The sequence below is a fragment of the Hemiscyllium ocellatum genome, chromosome 5 (assembly GCF_020745735.1).
Source record: "Hemiscyllium ocellatum isolate sHemOce1 chromosome 5, sHemOce1.pat.X.cur, whole genome shotgun sequence".
NCBI classification, from domain to species: Eukaryota; Metazoa; Chordata; class Chondrichthyes; order Orectolobiformes; family Hemiscylliidae; genus Hemiscyllium; species Hemiscyllium ocellatum.
Window position 1 is genome coordinate 86,585,817 of NC_083405.1, and position 16,477 is coordinate 86,602,293.

At 41.8% G+C, this 16,477-nt stretch overlaps 1 protein-coding gene across 1 annotated transcript in view; it reads left to right on the forward strand.

The window, feature by feature from the left end:
* Positions 1–16,477, forward strand: part of itga8 (integrin, alpha 8) — a 217,519-nt gene that overhangs the window by 141,652 nt on the left and 59,390 nt on the right. Inside the window, exons 23-24 of the mRNA XM_060824941.1 lie at positions 2,119–2,199; positions 14,159–14,264. Of these exons, the coding sequence (XP_060680924.1) occupies positions 2,119–2,199; positions 14,159–14,264 (187 nt within the window). The remainder of the gene's footprint in view (positions 1–2,118; positions 2,200–14,158; positions 14,265–16,477) is intronic.

Genomic DNA, 16,477 nt, shown 5'->3' on the forward strand with positions numbered 1-16,477 from the left:
ATCTTCATCCACCTATCGCATTCGCAGCCACCTTCCCTCCAGCACCAACCGCCCTCCCATTTATCTCTCAGCCCCCTTGGGCCAACCACCCCCCCGCCACATTCCTTATGAAGGGCTTATGCTTGAAACATCCACTCTCCTGTTCCTCAGGTGCTGCCTGACTGGCTGTGCTTTTCCAGCACCACATTTTTTGACTCCGATCTCCAGTATCTGCAGTCCTCATTTTCTCCTCACCTCAATAACTACTAATCCCATACCTATGGTTCCCTCTCATCTGAATCTATCCACTTTTTACCATATACTGTTCCTAGGACACCGTGTTACTGGTGGGATACCTCAGAATTTATCAACATCGAAAGACTGTTGTGCACCTGGAATAGTACTTAGAGTCTGGAGCTGCCAATCACAGTTCTTGACTCTTGCCCTGGACATGACAGACAGGGGGAATTTGGTGGCAGGGACTTAAACTCCTGCTAGTCAAGTTGGCACACAAGCATGTTGTTCTTCTCCAAGAACAGCATGGGAGGCCACAATATCAGACCATGCCAGCTTAGTCAGAGATTGCCAGCTGAGTCAGTACATTGTCAGCATCTGGAGAAATGCCAACAATGTAGGAAGATGGTCAATGATCTTTTCCATTCCTCTGGCATAAGTGCCAATATCTTCTCTCCGTTACTTCATACTCACTGTGTCGCTTATCAGCAAGGCTCATGCCCTCCCACTCTCACTGTTGCCATAACATTTTCTTTCACTCACTGTCACCCACCCCAACTCTCAACACCAGTCACCCTGCCTGCCCTCTACACTGCCTACCCACTCAGTCAGGACATCTCCCCACCTGCACCAAAACAGCCAAGCCACCCTCATCCATCTCCCTGAATAGCTACCTCTCACACCAGGGGGAAAATAGCCCCTAGTAGGACAGAAAGAGTCAAGACCAGCGATGGGCTGTCCAACATTCACTTCTCACTCCTAATGTAGATCATATTCTGACTTTGACCTTCCTGAGTAGCTCCCTGACTGGACTGATATCAGAAGCTGTCCTTAACTGACTGTGCGATCACCTACTGAGCAAAAGCTATCTCCCTTGACTTGCCCAAGGATCACTGACGTCCATTCGAGAATTCTCAATCTCCAATCACTTTTGCATACTTAGTAAGTAGGAATCTGAATATTAAGTCATGGTTGTACCATTAACAAAGTGTTTAGCAAGTAATACTCTACATTAATTGGCAATTCATTGTTGTCTTGTGAGAAACTCACCTCGACATTCTGCAAATGCAGAAAAGATGCAACAAATTAAACCTAACATCAAGCTAGGCCTTCCTAGACTTCTTTCTATGACAAATTTCACTATGGACCTTATCGTTTTTGCCCCTATAAGGTTCTTCCTCTTAATTCTCATTCTCCTCACTGATTATACACTAAGGCTAACTTTGTATGAAACCTGCAGATCTGATTTTAAAATTTTAATTGAACTGCCTTTATTTTTAATTGTGGTACTGATAACTTGTGGCTCATTTAAAAAAAAACTTTTGAAACCAGAGATTAAATGATTATGTTGCATAAATGATAAATAGGATTTGTTCATTTTGTAGCTTCAGCTTTTCATATTCTGTTGGAAGTAAGGTTGAAAAATGAACTGATTCAAAATGTCAAGATTGGAGGAAATTTGTGACTTCAACCTGTTTCAATCTTCATATTTATAGTTGCTGAAATATAATGATTTAGCAATGTTAATATTCTGAACAATAAAAATAACTCGGTCATCTGCCATGAAATATGCTCTGAAGTTCCTTTTAAGGATTCAGGGGAGTTAAGTTGAACTCGAGTCATTGTTTTTCTTCCTCCACCTCAATAAATATTAATGACTTGTAATGCTATTTTGGTGCTTAAAGCATTCTTTTATAAATATTTATTCGATGATAACACTTAATCAACTGACAATTAACTCTCTGAGGTTTTACTTTTTGTGTGTTTTATTAGCAACAAAACTTTCATACAAGCTAAAATTCCTGCTACATATGTTTTTTAATGTTTGCCCAAATTCTGATTTCTGCTGTTCGAAGACAGATTTTCCCTTGTTGAATGTGTTTTATTTTCGGCCTTATATTTCAGTTCAAATAAGGATAATTCAAGCAGCAACTTGGTCCAAGTGCAGATCAATGTCAGTGCAGTTGCCCAGGTCTATGTTCGGGGGTAAGTATATGCTTTCTGTCCTTAACTATTTGGAAACTGGATAAAGAACATTTGTTCTCACAGCGCATGCGTACTTAAGCAATGCAAAGCAAGTTTGGCAAAATGATGTAACTGCAGGCTGTCCAATGTCACCATTTGATACTGTTGCCAAAAGTATTTAGTGTGAAAATATTTAATAATGGAGAATGTGATGAAAATAGTAGCATTTCCATTTCTATAAGTACGCTACTATTTCCATTACTAGATAGTTCAAAATTTTGAGGAAATATTAACTTTGGCATCTGTTGAATTAACTAGCCTTATTTTGTTTGAATTATTTAAGGAAGTAACAGAAACTCTGCACAGGGACAACACAGTGGATAGGGTAGAGATGAACTTCCAGAAGACCATTGATAAGGTGCTTGGGTGGGAAGGCCAATTCTTGTGGTAGCAAGAAGGCGGAAGCTATCTCCTCAATGTCACCTGCCTGATTATATTGCCCTCCCTGCACTATCTCGGTAGGAGGAGATTCCACCCATGGTTAAACTTCATGTGAGATGATATTAACTGGGGAAGAACAACATAAATCCTACTTTGGAAGTTCAGACCAAAATGCACAAAGGCAAAAACAGGGTTCTAGAGCATTCTTTCATGGAACAAAAAATAGCTGCTCATTTAACTACTTAATAGCAATAATTAAGAAGTAACTTATTGATTATGATTTAAGATACCCTGAGAATATGAATCATGCTATATTATTGCATTGTCTCTTTTAAATGGCACCTAAGGTCCTCTTTTGGCCTATGGGCGAGGCCATTCTAAAGACTTCTCATTCCAAGGCCAGTCAGAGGGCAATAGGATGTTGACCTTCACCTCATAATTCTTCACCTGAGCATATGCTGCTTGACCTCCAAACAACCTCCATGGAGTCAGTAAATTCTACGCAGTACTCTAATTGTGACTTGAGAAGCTTAATACAGAAACAAAACCAAAAATTGCTGGAGTAACTAAGCAGGCCTACCAATATCTTTGGAGAGAAAGCTGAAGAAGGATCACCACACTCAAAGTATTTGTTTCTCTCTCCACAGATCTGCTGAGTTTCTCCACCAATTTCTGTTTTTGTTTCAGATTTCCAGCATTCGCAGTTCTTCACTTTATTCTGAGGTTAATACAGCTTCAGCATGACTTCCCTACTATTGTACTCAATACATACATTTGTAAAGTGTTAGTTCTCCAGAAAAAAAGACTTCAATAGGATGAAAGTTTCATGAATAACAAATGTAGGAAGTTTAACACAGCACTGAAATCCATTAAATCTGACTGGACACAAATATATGTTTCTATATTTTACAGTAGTATTGATCAATTGATTTTAATTTCAGATTTTACATTCTCATTATTGCCACATTTAAGCAGCTGTAAATATCAGCAATGTTATTAATGGTTTCAAAAACTCACAGATGTGGAAACCAGATGAAGAAAATATGCTCAAATATAATAAAGCAATGATTATGTAGCTGAACTCCGTTTGTTTATGTAATACAACACTATCACTTTTGGCTTAATCTTCCTTTTATCACAACAAAGTAATAACATTCAACTGTTTCCTTTGCAGACTGATCTTTGCTTGACCAATGTGTTTCTTTTCGGAAGTGTTCTTGTGCCAGTATTTAGAGGGGAAGCAAAGTTGAGGGTGGGAATGAGGAAGATCCTGGAAATCTCAGGACTACAGATGTTCTGCTCAATCAAACTGCAGGATCTCATTGTCATTTCTTGCTTGGTTGGTTCTTTAGCTACTAGTTGGGAAAGTCAATGGCAGTGGGCTGACCCATTACAGCAAGATTCCAGCATCGAAGAGGTTGACGTGGGTGGGTGGGTACCAGTCTTTGGGACAGAGACCTTCAGTGGTATGGGCCATTAGCTGTGAGGGAAAGAGAAATTGTTGTGCATAAGGCCTGGAATCATGGATTTGTTGGTTTGGAGGTGTTGGCTGACTGTGACAGTAAGATTTAGTTGAGGGGCTGGGGGTAATACTTTTGTCTCTTCTGGCTCATTATACAGCAAGGCAACAAAAAGATATGTTTGTGCTTGAACTAGCTGTTCCCATCTTTGTATTATGTCTGAGTTTTCCAAGCTCTGTGAAAGCAGTTGACCAGTGGTAACTTTAAATCAGGGCCCTAAAGGCACTGTTAGTGTCTGATTTAAAAACATAAGACATAGGAAATAGGAGTAAAGCAGATGCCCAACGAAGTTGCTGGACTATTCAGTACCTTCATGGCTGATCGTCTACCTCTATTACATTTTTCCACCAGCTTCCCATTTTCCTTGATTCCCTCAGTACCAAAAATCTGCCTTTCAGTCTTAAATAGTCATCCAGTGGGAAGACTGAGGAAACTGGGTTTGCATTCTCTAGCATTGTAAAGAATATAAGATTGAAGCTTACAAAATGTGAACAGGGCATGTCAGCTTGAATGTAGATAGCTTGTTTCTTCAAGCTGGTGAATATAGAACCAGAGAATATAATCTTGGAATAGGGGATAAGCCATTCAAGACTGAGATGAAGAGGAATTTCTTCATGCAGAAGATGGTCGATCTTTGGAATTCTCTACTACATAGGTCTGTGGAAGCTCAATCATTCAGCATGTTCAGTAGGTTTAGTAGTTTTCGTAGATACCAGTAGGTGTCTGGATACTAATGGCATCAAGAGATACGGGAAATAATGTGGAAAATTGACATTGGGAAATGATAAGCTGTGATTGAAAATGGGTGAGATAAGCTCAAAGAGCTGAATGGTCTATTCCTGGTTCCGTTTGCTTATGATCTGAAACTGTCCGAGGTAGAGAGCTCCGAGGAATCCTAACTGTTTGAAGAAATGTCTTGAGGTACACCGCTGAAGCCAAACGCCAACTTGAGGACACCTCTTCTTACTGCCCCCTTGACCATGACCCCACACCCCATCACCAAACCATCATCTCCCAGACCATACAGAACCTCATCACCTCAGGAGATCTCCCACCCACAGCTTCCAACCTCATAGTCCGGGAACCCCACACTGCCCGGTTCTACCTCCTTCCCAAGATCCACAAGCCTGACCACCCTGGCCGACCCATTGTCTCAGCATGCTCCTGCCCCACTGAACTCATCTCTAACTACCTCGACTCTGTCCTATACCCCCTAGTCCAGGAACTCCCCACATACGTTCGTGACACCACCCATGCCCTCCACCTCCTCCAAAACCTCCATTTCCCCGGCCCCCAACACTTCATCTTCAGCATGGATATCCAATCCCTCTACACCTCCATCCGCCATGACCAGGGCCTCCAAGCCCTCCGTTTTTTCCTCTCCAGACGTCCCCAACAGTAACCTTTCACTGACATGCTCATTCGTTTGGCCAAACTGGTCCTCACCCTTAACAAATTCTCCTTTGAATCCTCCCATTTCCTCCAGACCAAAGGGGTAGCCATGGGCACATGTATGGGCCCCAGCTATGCCTGTCTCTTTGTTGATTACGTAGAACAGTTGATCTTCCGTAATTACACTGGCACCACTCCCCACCTCTTCCTCCGCTACATTGATGCCTGCATTTGCGCCACCAACACATTCCACCCTGACCTTAAATTTACCTGTACCATCTTTGCCACCTCCCTCCCCTTCCTGGACCTCTCCATCTCCATTAATGACGACCGACTTGACACTGACATTTTTTTACAAACCCACCGACTCTCACAGCTACCAGGATTACACCTCTTCCCACCCTACCTCTTGCAAAAATGCCATCCCATATTCCCAATTCCTCCGCCTCCACTGTATCTGCTCCCAGGAGGACCAGTTCCACCATAGAACACGCCAGATGGCCTTCTTCTTTAGAGACCGCAATTTCCCTTCCCACGTGGTTAAAGGTGCCCTCCAATGCATCTCGTCCACATCCCGCACCTCCGCCCTCAGACCCACCCCTCCAACCGTAACAAGGACAAAACGTCCCTGGTGCTCATCTTCCACCCTACCAAACTTCGCATAAACCAAATCATCTGCCGGCATTTCCGCCACCTCCAAAAAGACCCCACCACCAGGGATATATTTCCCTCCCCACCCCTTTCCGCCTTCCGCAAAGACCGTTCCCTCCGTGACTACCTGGTCAGGTCCACGCCCCCCAACAACCCACCCTCCCATCCTGACACTTTCCCCTGCCACCACAGGAACTGTAAAACCTGTGCCCACACCTCCTCCTTCACCTCTATCCAAGGCCCTAAAGGTGCTTCCACATCCATCAAAGCTTTACCTGCACATCCACCAATATCATTTATTATATCCGTTGCTCCCGATGCGGTCTCCTCTACATTGGGGAGACTGGGCGCCTCCTAGCAGAGCGCTTTAGGGAACACCTCCGGGACACCTGCACCAAATCAACCACACCGCCCTGTGGCCTAACATTTCAACTCCCCCTCCCACTCTGCCGAGGACATGGAGGTCCTGGGCCTCCTTCACCGCAAGACGCCTGGAGGAAGAACGCCTCATCTTCCGCCTCGGAACACTTCAACCCCAGGGCATCAATGTAGATTTCAACAATTTCCTCATTTCCCCTTCCCCCACCTCACCCGAGTTCCAAACTTCCAGCTTAGATAAGTCCACATGACTTATCCGGACTTGTCCTACCTGCCTATCTTCTTTTCCACCTATCCTCTCCACCCTCTCCTCCCTGACCTATCACCTTCATCCCCTCCCCGACTCACCCATTGTACTCTATGCTACTTTCTCCCCACCCCCACCCTCCTCTAGCTTATCTCTCCACACTTCAGGCTCACTGCCTTTATTCCTGATGAAGGGCTTTTGCCCGAAACGTCGATTTTGCTGCACTTTGGATACTGCCTGAACTGCTGTGCTCTTCCAGCACCACTGATCCAGAATGAAGAAATGTCTCCTCAGCTCAGGCCTAAATGATCAACTCCTTATCCTGAGACGGTGTCCCTGAATACATGTCACAATGAGCTGACTTGCCTTTTGAGGCAGTCTGTGGACACCCTGCCAAATTCATCATTGTAGCAATGAAAGGGTGACCGTACCCCATGAGCTGTTTGCTGTAAATACATAAACGTTGTGCCACAGATGATATTAAATTTTCGAAAATGAAAGAAGTCCAAGTATTGCACCAGTGCAATAGTTTGGAGTATATTTTATGTTAACTTTAATTATGCAATCCTTTCCCACTTGTTCAATGACAGGAGAGATAATATTGCAACACAGTCTCAAGTGCTTGTTAACAGCATAGGGTGTTTAGTTGCAATCATTTTTCTTTGTTTAACTCAAGTTGTAAATCTCTGTTCAAGTTCATTTCCAGTGAGTTATGATGTCAGTGGTCCAGGATGTTGGGTGGCTTACTTCAACAATGAAATGAAAAGAGCTGTTTCAGTTTTAGTTTGATGATTGATTATGCCAGGGTGGGTTGGCCTTTAATTGACAGCTTCCTTTTCCTTTATCTAATTGCAGTAAATCTAAATTGTTATAAATAGTGCCATGGTTATCCCATCCCACTCTGTTCTAAACAAAATCACATCCCAATAATTGGCTTCCACCCAGTTTGAGCAATATCAGCTGTGCACTGTTTATTTATTTGATTTTGTTTCAAATCTAGAATTGAAATATATCTCACACAGAGCTCATATTAAAGTGAAAAGCTATTTTTGAAAGACTTAGGTTATGAAATGGCCCAGAGTGCTTGCGGGAAATATAAGTCCAGTTCTTGTTACTGGTGTTATTGGTAATGTTGTTCATGCCTCCTCTCTTTATTCATTTTGTGCGATGTGGGCGTCGTTGGCTGGCCAGAATTTATTGCCTGTCCTCAGTTGCCCTTGAGAAAGTGGTACTGAGCTGCCTTCTTGACCCACTGCAGTCCACATGCTGGGGCTGACCCACAATTCAGTAAGAAAGGGAATTCCAGGATTTTGACCCAGCAACAGTGAAGGAATGGCGATCTATTTTCATTTCAAGGTGGTGAGTGGTTTGGAGGGGATCTTGAAGGGAGTGGTTTTTCCATAAATCTGCTGCTCTTGACCTTCTAGATGGGAGTGGTTATGGGTTTAGAAGGTGATGTCTGATGATCATTGTTGAATTTCTGCAGTACATTTTGTAGACAGTGTACGCAGCTGCTACTGAATGTCGGCGGTGAAGGGAGTGGATGTTTGTGGATATAGTGCAAATTAGGGTTGGCTGCTTTGTCCTGGGTGGTGTCAAGCTTCTTCAGCGTTATTGGGGCTGCATTGATCCAAGCAAGTGGGGAGTATTCTATCACACTCTTGATTTGTGCCTTGTCGATGGTGGATAGACAGAAGGTGAGTTACTAAATCAGTGCAGGATATATACACCTAATGGCAAGGTCCTGGGGAGAGTTGCTGAGCAAAGAGACCTTGGAGTGCAGGTACATAGTTCCTTAAAAGTGGAGTCACAGATATATAGGAAAGTGAAGAAGGCATTTAGGGGTAATCCAAGATGAGGACAGGAAAATATTGTGACTGTAAGAGTTGCTCCTTTTTTTTTGGGATATTTTCAGTGTTGGAGCCTATCTCCTCATTCTCAGAGCACTAATTACTGTTTTACAAGCTGTTGTGTTGTTTTAGAACTTGGAGGGAAAAAAAGATCAAAACAATAGCACTTTCAATAGGAGGAAGGGAGACAAAGGCAGTGATCACATGGGCAGTGATTCATATGCAGAAAGAAACCTACACTGCTGTCTGACCCAGTAGTGAACTTTCATAACTACTTCCTCTGCTGTTTGATTTCAAGTATCTCTGGACATCAGAGTTCATCTAAAGAAAAATTAACCAACAGCAAAATTCATAGCTGATTTTTGAAGAGACCTGTGTGGGGAGATCACAGCAGGGGAGCAGCTAAATGGCTTGTTTATTTTTTGTAAATCTACAGTAGTGAGCAGAGTAGGTTCCTTTTGATTATACGTTTTCTATTGGGATCTGTCTCTTGATTAAACTTTAAAAATTTTAAAACATAGGTACTAAGCTAGCTTGGAGCAGTGATTTTAGAGCAGTACGTCTGTGCTATTTTCTGTCTGTTAGATTGTTAAACTGCAAAGTTGACCTTTAGTAGTGATGCACTTTTCATGTTCGATGTGGGAGATTAGAGAGAGTTTCCATATTACTGCTGATAATGTCTAAAGGAATTGTGTTTGGTTGTGAAACCTATCAGATTGCATGGATCAATTGGAGAGGCAATTAGAGACAATGAGGAATTTACAGGAGCTAGGGAGTGTGATGGATGGCAGTTTCAGGGAGGGAGATAAACCAAAGATACAGCCAGGTAGATGGATCACCTCGAGGAAAGATAGGAGAGAGAGGCAGGTAGTGCAGAAGTCTCCTATGGCTATCCCCATCTCAAACAAGTATGCTGTTTTGGAAAATGCAGAGGGTGATGGACTCTCAGGGGAATGTAGCACTGACAGCCAGGTTTCTGGTACCAAGACTGGCTCTAATGTAATAAGGGGTATGCCAGGTTCCAAGCGATTGATTGATTGTGATGGGGGACTATCTATTGAGAGACACAGACTGAAGTTTCTGCTGCTGCCAGTGAGATACCAGAATGGTGTGCTGCCTCCCTGGAGCCAGGCTCAAGGATATCTCGGAGAGGGTGTAGAATATTCTCAAAGGGGAGAGGGACCAGCTGGAGGTCATTGTAGAACTAATGACATAGGAAGTGAAAAGGATTCTGAGGAGTGAATATAGGAAGTTAGGCAGGAATTTAAAAAGGTGGTCTTCCAGGGTAATAATGTCTGGATTATTCCTGGTGGCTCGAGCTAGTGAGTATAGGAATAGGAGGATAGAGCAGATGAATGTGTGGCTGAGGAACTGATGGAAGGGAGAAGGATTGACATTTTGGATCATTGGCTTGTCTTCTGGGTTAGAAGTGATTTGTATTAGAAGGACAGATTGCACCTGAATTGGAAGGGGAGATTTGCTAAAGCTGCTCTAGAAGATTTAAACAAGAGGGTGGGGAGGTATCCAGAGAGATAGCGAGGAAAAGATTTGAGAAGCAGTCTTTCACCTGAACCTAGCTGAAGCTCTTCAGTGTGACTAAAGAAGCTCTTTGCACTGTGTACTCACCTGAGGAACCTTAGCCAGTCACTGGCAAGTTATGTTGGGAAACTGGAGCTCTGGCTAGGAAATCCAAAACTGAGTATTGCGTACATTTCTATGACTCTATGTGCTGATTTGGGATTGAAAGTCCCTAGAAGGCTAATTGATTAATTTTAAAGGATGTGTTTTCATGTTTTTATCTATGTTGTTTAGCAGGGGATTTATGAATGGTGGATGTGACCAAATGTGGATAAATGTGTGGTTATCCACTTTGGTGGCAAGAACAGGAAGGCAGATTACTACCTAAATGAAGTCAAGTTAGATAAATGGGCAGTACAATGAGATCTAGATGTTCTTGTACATCAGTCAATGAAAGCAAGCATGCAGGTACAGCAGGCAGTGAAGAAAGTTAATAGCATGCTGGCCTTCATAACAAGACGGATTGAGTATAGAAGCAAAGAGGTTCTTCTGCAGCTGTAGAGGACCCTGGTGAGACCGGACCTGAAATATTGTGTGCAGTTTTGGCCTCCAAATTTGAAGAAAAACATTCTGGCTATTGAGGGAGTGCAGCATAGGTTCACGAGGTCAATTCCCGGAATGGCAGGACTATCCTACGTTGAAAGATTGGAGCGACTGGGATTGTATATCCTTGAGGTTAGAAGGCTGAAAGGGGATTTGATTGAGACGTATAAGATTATTAAAGGATTGGACACTCTGGAGACAGGAAACATGTTTACACTGATGGGTGAGTCCCGAACCAGAGGGCTCAGTTTAAAAATAAGGGGTAGGCCATTTAGAACAGAGTTGAGGAGAAACTTCTTCACCCAGAGAGTGGTGAGTGTGTTGAGTGCTGTGCCCCAGAAGGCTGTGGAGGTCAAGTCTCTGGATACTTTCAAGAAAGTGTGGGATAAAGCTCTTAAGGATAGTGGAATCAAGGGTTATGGGGATAAGGCAGGAACAGGATATTGATTGAGGATGATCAGCCATGATCATAATGAATGGTGGTGCAGGCTCGAAGGGCAGAATGGCCTACTCCTGCACCTATTGTCTATTGTCTATTGTCAAAGAGCAATAGTCAAATTCTGTCTTGTTAGAGATGATCATTGCCTGGCATCAATGTTACTTATGATCCTAAATGTTATCTGAACGTAGTTTGGCTCTTGCTATGTGTGGTTGTTTCAACATCTGAGGAGTCGCAAATCTTGCAAAAGATATAAGTTAGGGTGCCCTAATACTCACCTACTGAACTGTACTTGTGAACAATGGTAGGCCTCTCATGGCATCTGTACCCCGGCATTCCCAGTTTGGGTCTGATTCAGAAAGTGGCATTCCTAATTCCAGCCCATCTTTGTTATCCCACCATAAAAATAGCATGGGAGTGATCACTGCCAGCAAGAGTCATATTGTGGGATCAGGAACTGACCTGATTTACCATTCCTGCCTTGAGAACGAAAATCCAGGATTAATTGCAAAATCTCGCACATCCTGAGCAGCAGAGCGAAATATCTTGAATGTTCATGTTTTATGATTGAAGTCTCTGAGGAATGGAATGCAATTATGTCAAGGGCTCAATCATGTGAAGATGTATAATCCTGACTATGTAGCATCAGATCCAAAGATGAATTTCCTGGAGTGGGTACTTGCATGTATATGAAGCTGGCCTTTTATTTAGCAATGCTTCACTGCCTCATTTTCCTCCTGGGAATTCCAGTGCAGTTGGTTTCATAATATTTCTGTTGGCTGAGACTGAGAAATGTTGCCCTTTAGGTTGGAAAGGTTAGACATAAAAAAGATTTTTAAAACTGCTATAGCTATTGAAATACTGGCTCTTGTTTTGCAAGTTGATACTGAACTCTGTTTTCCAAGTGAATACTGTTTGCATCGTTAACGTTATATAGATTGTCATCCTTTGCTGGACAGCAAACTCTGCAAAATTGCAAATGAGAAAAGGTTATGAATTGATCTTGTTGGTTTGAAACAATATTGGAGAGAATGGAAATCTCCAAAATTGCATGGATGGATTGAGCTCATCAGTTGTCTGACTGTTTTACAAAAGGAATTGCATGTGCAAATACATTGTTGGGGATCCTGAAGGAGGGATGTACCTTTACGCTTTGTATAGAATGTGGATGTCTGAGTTTATTTAGATTAGTGGTAGATACAAATTGCTTGTCTTTGTTTAAAGAGGGAGTAGGGAATCAGTTAATATATTAATATACAGGTAGTCCTTCTATCATGCGATGGTTACGTTCTTGTGTAACCCTGCATTATAGAAAACTCTTACTTTAGAAACAAATCTGAAAGTGTTGACAATATAATCGAGTTCCAGCCAACACACATTTTAAAAGTTTACACTTTAGAAACAGTGTCCCCAATTTGCCAATTGCGTTACAATGAATTCACTTTAACGAAAGATGTATTATAGCAGAACGACCTGTATCTAATTGGATGCATATACTGGATATTAATTGTGGACTCACCTGTGTCCATATAAAAAGGAACAAACCAAAACCATGACTAGTGGGTTAGGATGTCCATATTTTCAATGTATTCTTCCATAAATAAATAATCATTGAAATTCTGTACTGAGTGATTCCAGTTCTGTTGTTCACTCACTGACTTTCTAAGGCGAAGCATAGTTTCTCCCCACACCTCAAGCCTTAGACAGCAGGCCTCAAATTTATGGCTTTTCTCTGCCATGCCCATAGGCTTGATATTCAGCTTGGGACTGAAATTCTGAGGAACAATTGGTGGCAAAAATAGTACTCAAAATGCTATCTGACTAGAGTGCTGCACAGTTGAAATAGAACATCCTTTAGCTTATTTGGTTTTTATCCTTTAGCTTCCATGGAAATGAGCATATGGCAATATGTTTTTGTTTTATGTTCCTGATGTGCACTGGTGCCTGCAGTGACTCTGTATGGTAACTGACATTTAATTCAGTATTTCCCACACACTTATCTCACTTCTCCTAAGAATTTTTTCTAATAGGAATTTGTGGATTTTGTAATGTTACTGTAAATGTTTTAAAAACATAGAGATTTGTGGAATGTCAAAAACATATTGCTCCTGAATTGGTAATGTGACAACATTATGAGCTTCATAAAGTCATTCTCTGTGAACTTGATGTATGTGAGAAAAGAACATTGCTACACCAAAATTGGTGGCCACCTTTAAATTTAAGGAAAGATTGAAGTTACAGATGAGGAAATAACAAAGAAAAAGAACTTCACACCATGCCATGACAGCCGGCCTGAATGGCCAGGAATGTATTGCCATCACTTCAACAGGAAAGACATACCTCAGGGATTCCACCCACACACACAACTGGAGTGTTTATTAGCTGGGAGTTTTGAAATGATCAAAAGTGCATAATTCATGGTGCGTCATTGAAACCAGAAAGAGAAACAAAGCTTTCATAACAGTCTGGAAGCTTTGTTTAAACTGACTATGGGTGATTTGATGAAAACTGAACTAAATATAGTTTTGGTTACTGGTTAAGAACAAGAGAAAGCATTATTTCTCCTAGTAAAGTGTTTGATTTGCTTTCTGAAGATAGCAAGATATATAGAAGGCAAATATGTTGTCTCCATCTGGTTTTAATATTCTCCTAACGGTTTTCATTTATAATTTGCTTTTTGTTTAATGAAAAAAATGCTTTTTCTTCATGTAATCTTACATGTGATGGTCTCTACTTTCTTCTAAAGGACCTCAGTTGCGGTCCATCTGACTTTGCCATTGTATTTGTCCCCTTATGTTTGAAGTATCCATCTTGTATGTCTTATTCTCTTTTGTGTTTCATATGCTTTCATTTTTTTTCCTCATGTTGCTTTAGAGATCACAACAGATTAGGCCTTCTGTAGCTTGACCACAACAATTGAGCCACTGTGTTCTTGTAATAGGGTGTCCCATCCTGAGCAAATCTTTCTACCCATCACTGACTGGAAGATTAAAGAAAGACCTAAGAAAGAGGAGCACATTGGACCAGTGGTTCAGCATGTTTATGAAGTGAGTTCTACTTTTTTTTTAAATAACATGTTTCTTATATTCTTTGATAGATAGATGAAAGAGTAATGATGAGGTCCTGGAGTGGAATATTTGGTCACAGCAGACTAGTATTCTGGTCTTAAATCAATGGAACTGTATGAACATCTGTGTTGCACATGCTAAATAATTAATTCAAGATTCAATATTGATTTTTTAAATTAATGATTATTAGGAAGCAATCATTGTGCAACTGAAAAAGAATGCCACCGTTAAATTCCCCCTTTGATAATAAATAGAGTCATAGAGATGTACAGTGCAGAAACAGACCCTTCGGTCCAACTTGTCCATGCTGAACAGATATCCTAACCTCAGCTAATCCCATTTGCCACCACTTGGCCCATATCCCTCTTAGCCCTTCCTATTCATATTACCATCCAGGGGCCTTTTAAATGCTGCAATTGTACCAGCCTCCACCATTTCCTCTGGCAGCTCATTCCATACAAGCACCACCCTCTGCGTGAAAGTGTTGCCCCTTAGGTCCCTTTTAAATCTTTCCCCTCTCATCCTGAACCTATGTCCTGTGGACTCCCCCACCTCAGGGAAAAGACCTTGCCTATTTATCCTATCCATGCCCCTCATAATTTTATAAACCTCTATAAGGTCACTCCTCAGCCTCCGATGCTCCAGGGAAAACAGACCCAGCCTATTCAGCCTCTCCCTATATCTCAAATCCTCCAACCCTGACAAAATGTAAATCATTTTGAACCCTTTTAAGTTTCACAACATCCCTCCAATAGGAAGGAGACCAGACTTGCACACAATATTCTAAAAGTGGCCTAACATATTCCTGTACAGCCACAACATGACCTCCCAAACCCTATACTCAATACTCTGACCAATAAAAGAAAGCATACCAAATGCCTTCTTCACTATCCTATCTACCTGTGACTCCACTTTCAAAGAACTGCACTCCAAGGTCACTTTGTTTGCAAAGATTTCTCATGAACTTGAATTTATTTTTAGTTTGGTCTATCTATCCATAGTTGAAAAATTATTGCAGTTGAATTCACTGTGATACAAGTTAGAGGGCCAAACCTTCTGACAATGTAAAATAAAACATTCATAACAACCTTGAATTTTTGTTTAAATTGACTAATTATAATGGGTATTTGGATGAAGGATGACCTAAATATAGTTTTGATAAATGTTTTAAGAATAAGGGAACATATTGATCTAACTTTCTGAGGACTGGTAATCACTCTCAAAATGCCTCTCCATTCTTTCTTTAAAATGTAAAGGAAAAGATCCACATTTCTGACAGATGATCCTGATCAGGGCCGCTCCAGGAATGCTGAACCATATTTTAAATAAAACAGATTCCTTGTGATGTAGGATAGATGGGGGTGGGGCTGAGACCCCGTGGCGATTGGGGCAAGGGGGGAGCATCCGCAAGGGAGCAGGTTTTCGGGTCCGGAAGTACAGGGAATGGTGTCAGGTCTAGTGGCAGAAGCATAGGCGGGGCCGGGAGGCTAGATCTGGCAGAAGGTGAGGGGAGTCAGATCCCATGGGGCAGAGTGTGTCAACTCCCACCTTAGAGGAAGTATTAAATCCAGAGGTGAGGGAGAGGGTGTCTGGTCCAAGGGTTAGAGAGGTTGTCAGATCCAGTGGTGAAATGTATCAGATCCCAACAGTAAGGTTGGGGTTATAACAGGTCTAGGACATGTGTAATTGAGGGTTTATGTGGCATGTTGTAAGTCAGATAGTTACTGAAGAGTTAGACTAGATTTTTAATAGTTTGACATTTCCTGAGTAACTATTCACTGAACTACAGCTGAACCCTCCGAAATCTCCAATTGAAATGGATACTTTTGGAGGGTCTGATGCCCAAGGAAATTGCCCATAGGCATCTTCACTTTCCAGAGCAATTCCCTTGAAGTTTCTACAATCAGATTCTGTAGGTCCCCATGCACAAATTCCATCTGCACTTCTGAAACAAGAAATGAGTGGAAAATCTGGGCCTTTTTTCCTTCTAAAATATTGTTTGATTTGCTTTCCGAAGATGGTAAGATGGATGGGAGGAAACTGTGTTTTCGACATCTGGTTAGTCTAGTTTTCATTACTTGAAAATAGCAAAAGTCTTTCTAAGGGCATTGTATATCAGAAAATCTCACATCTGTTAGCTTGTTTTGGGACTTTTTAGAGCCTGTTTCTGCATTAAGAATATCAAGGAGACA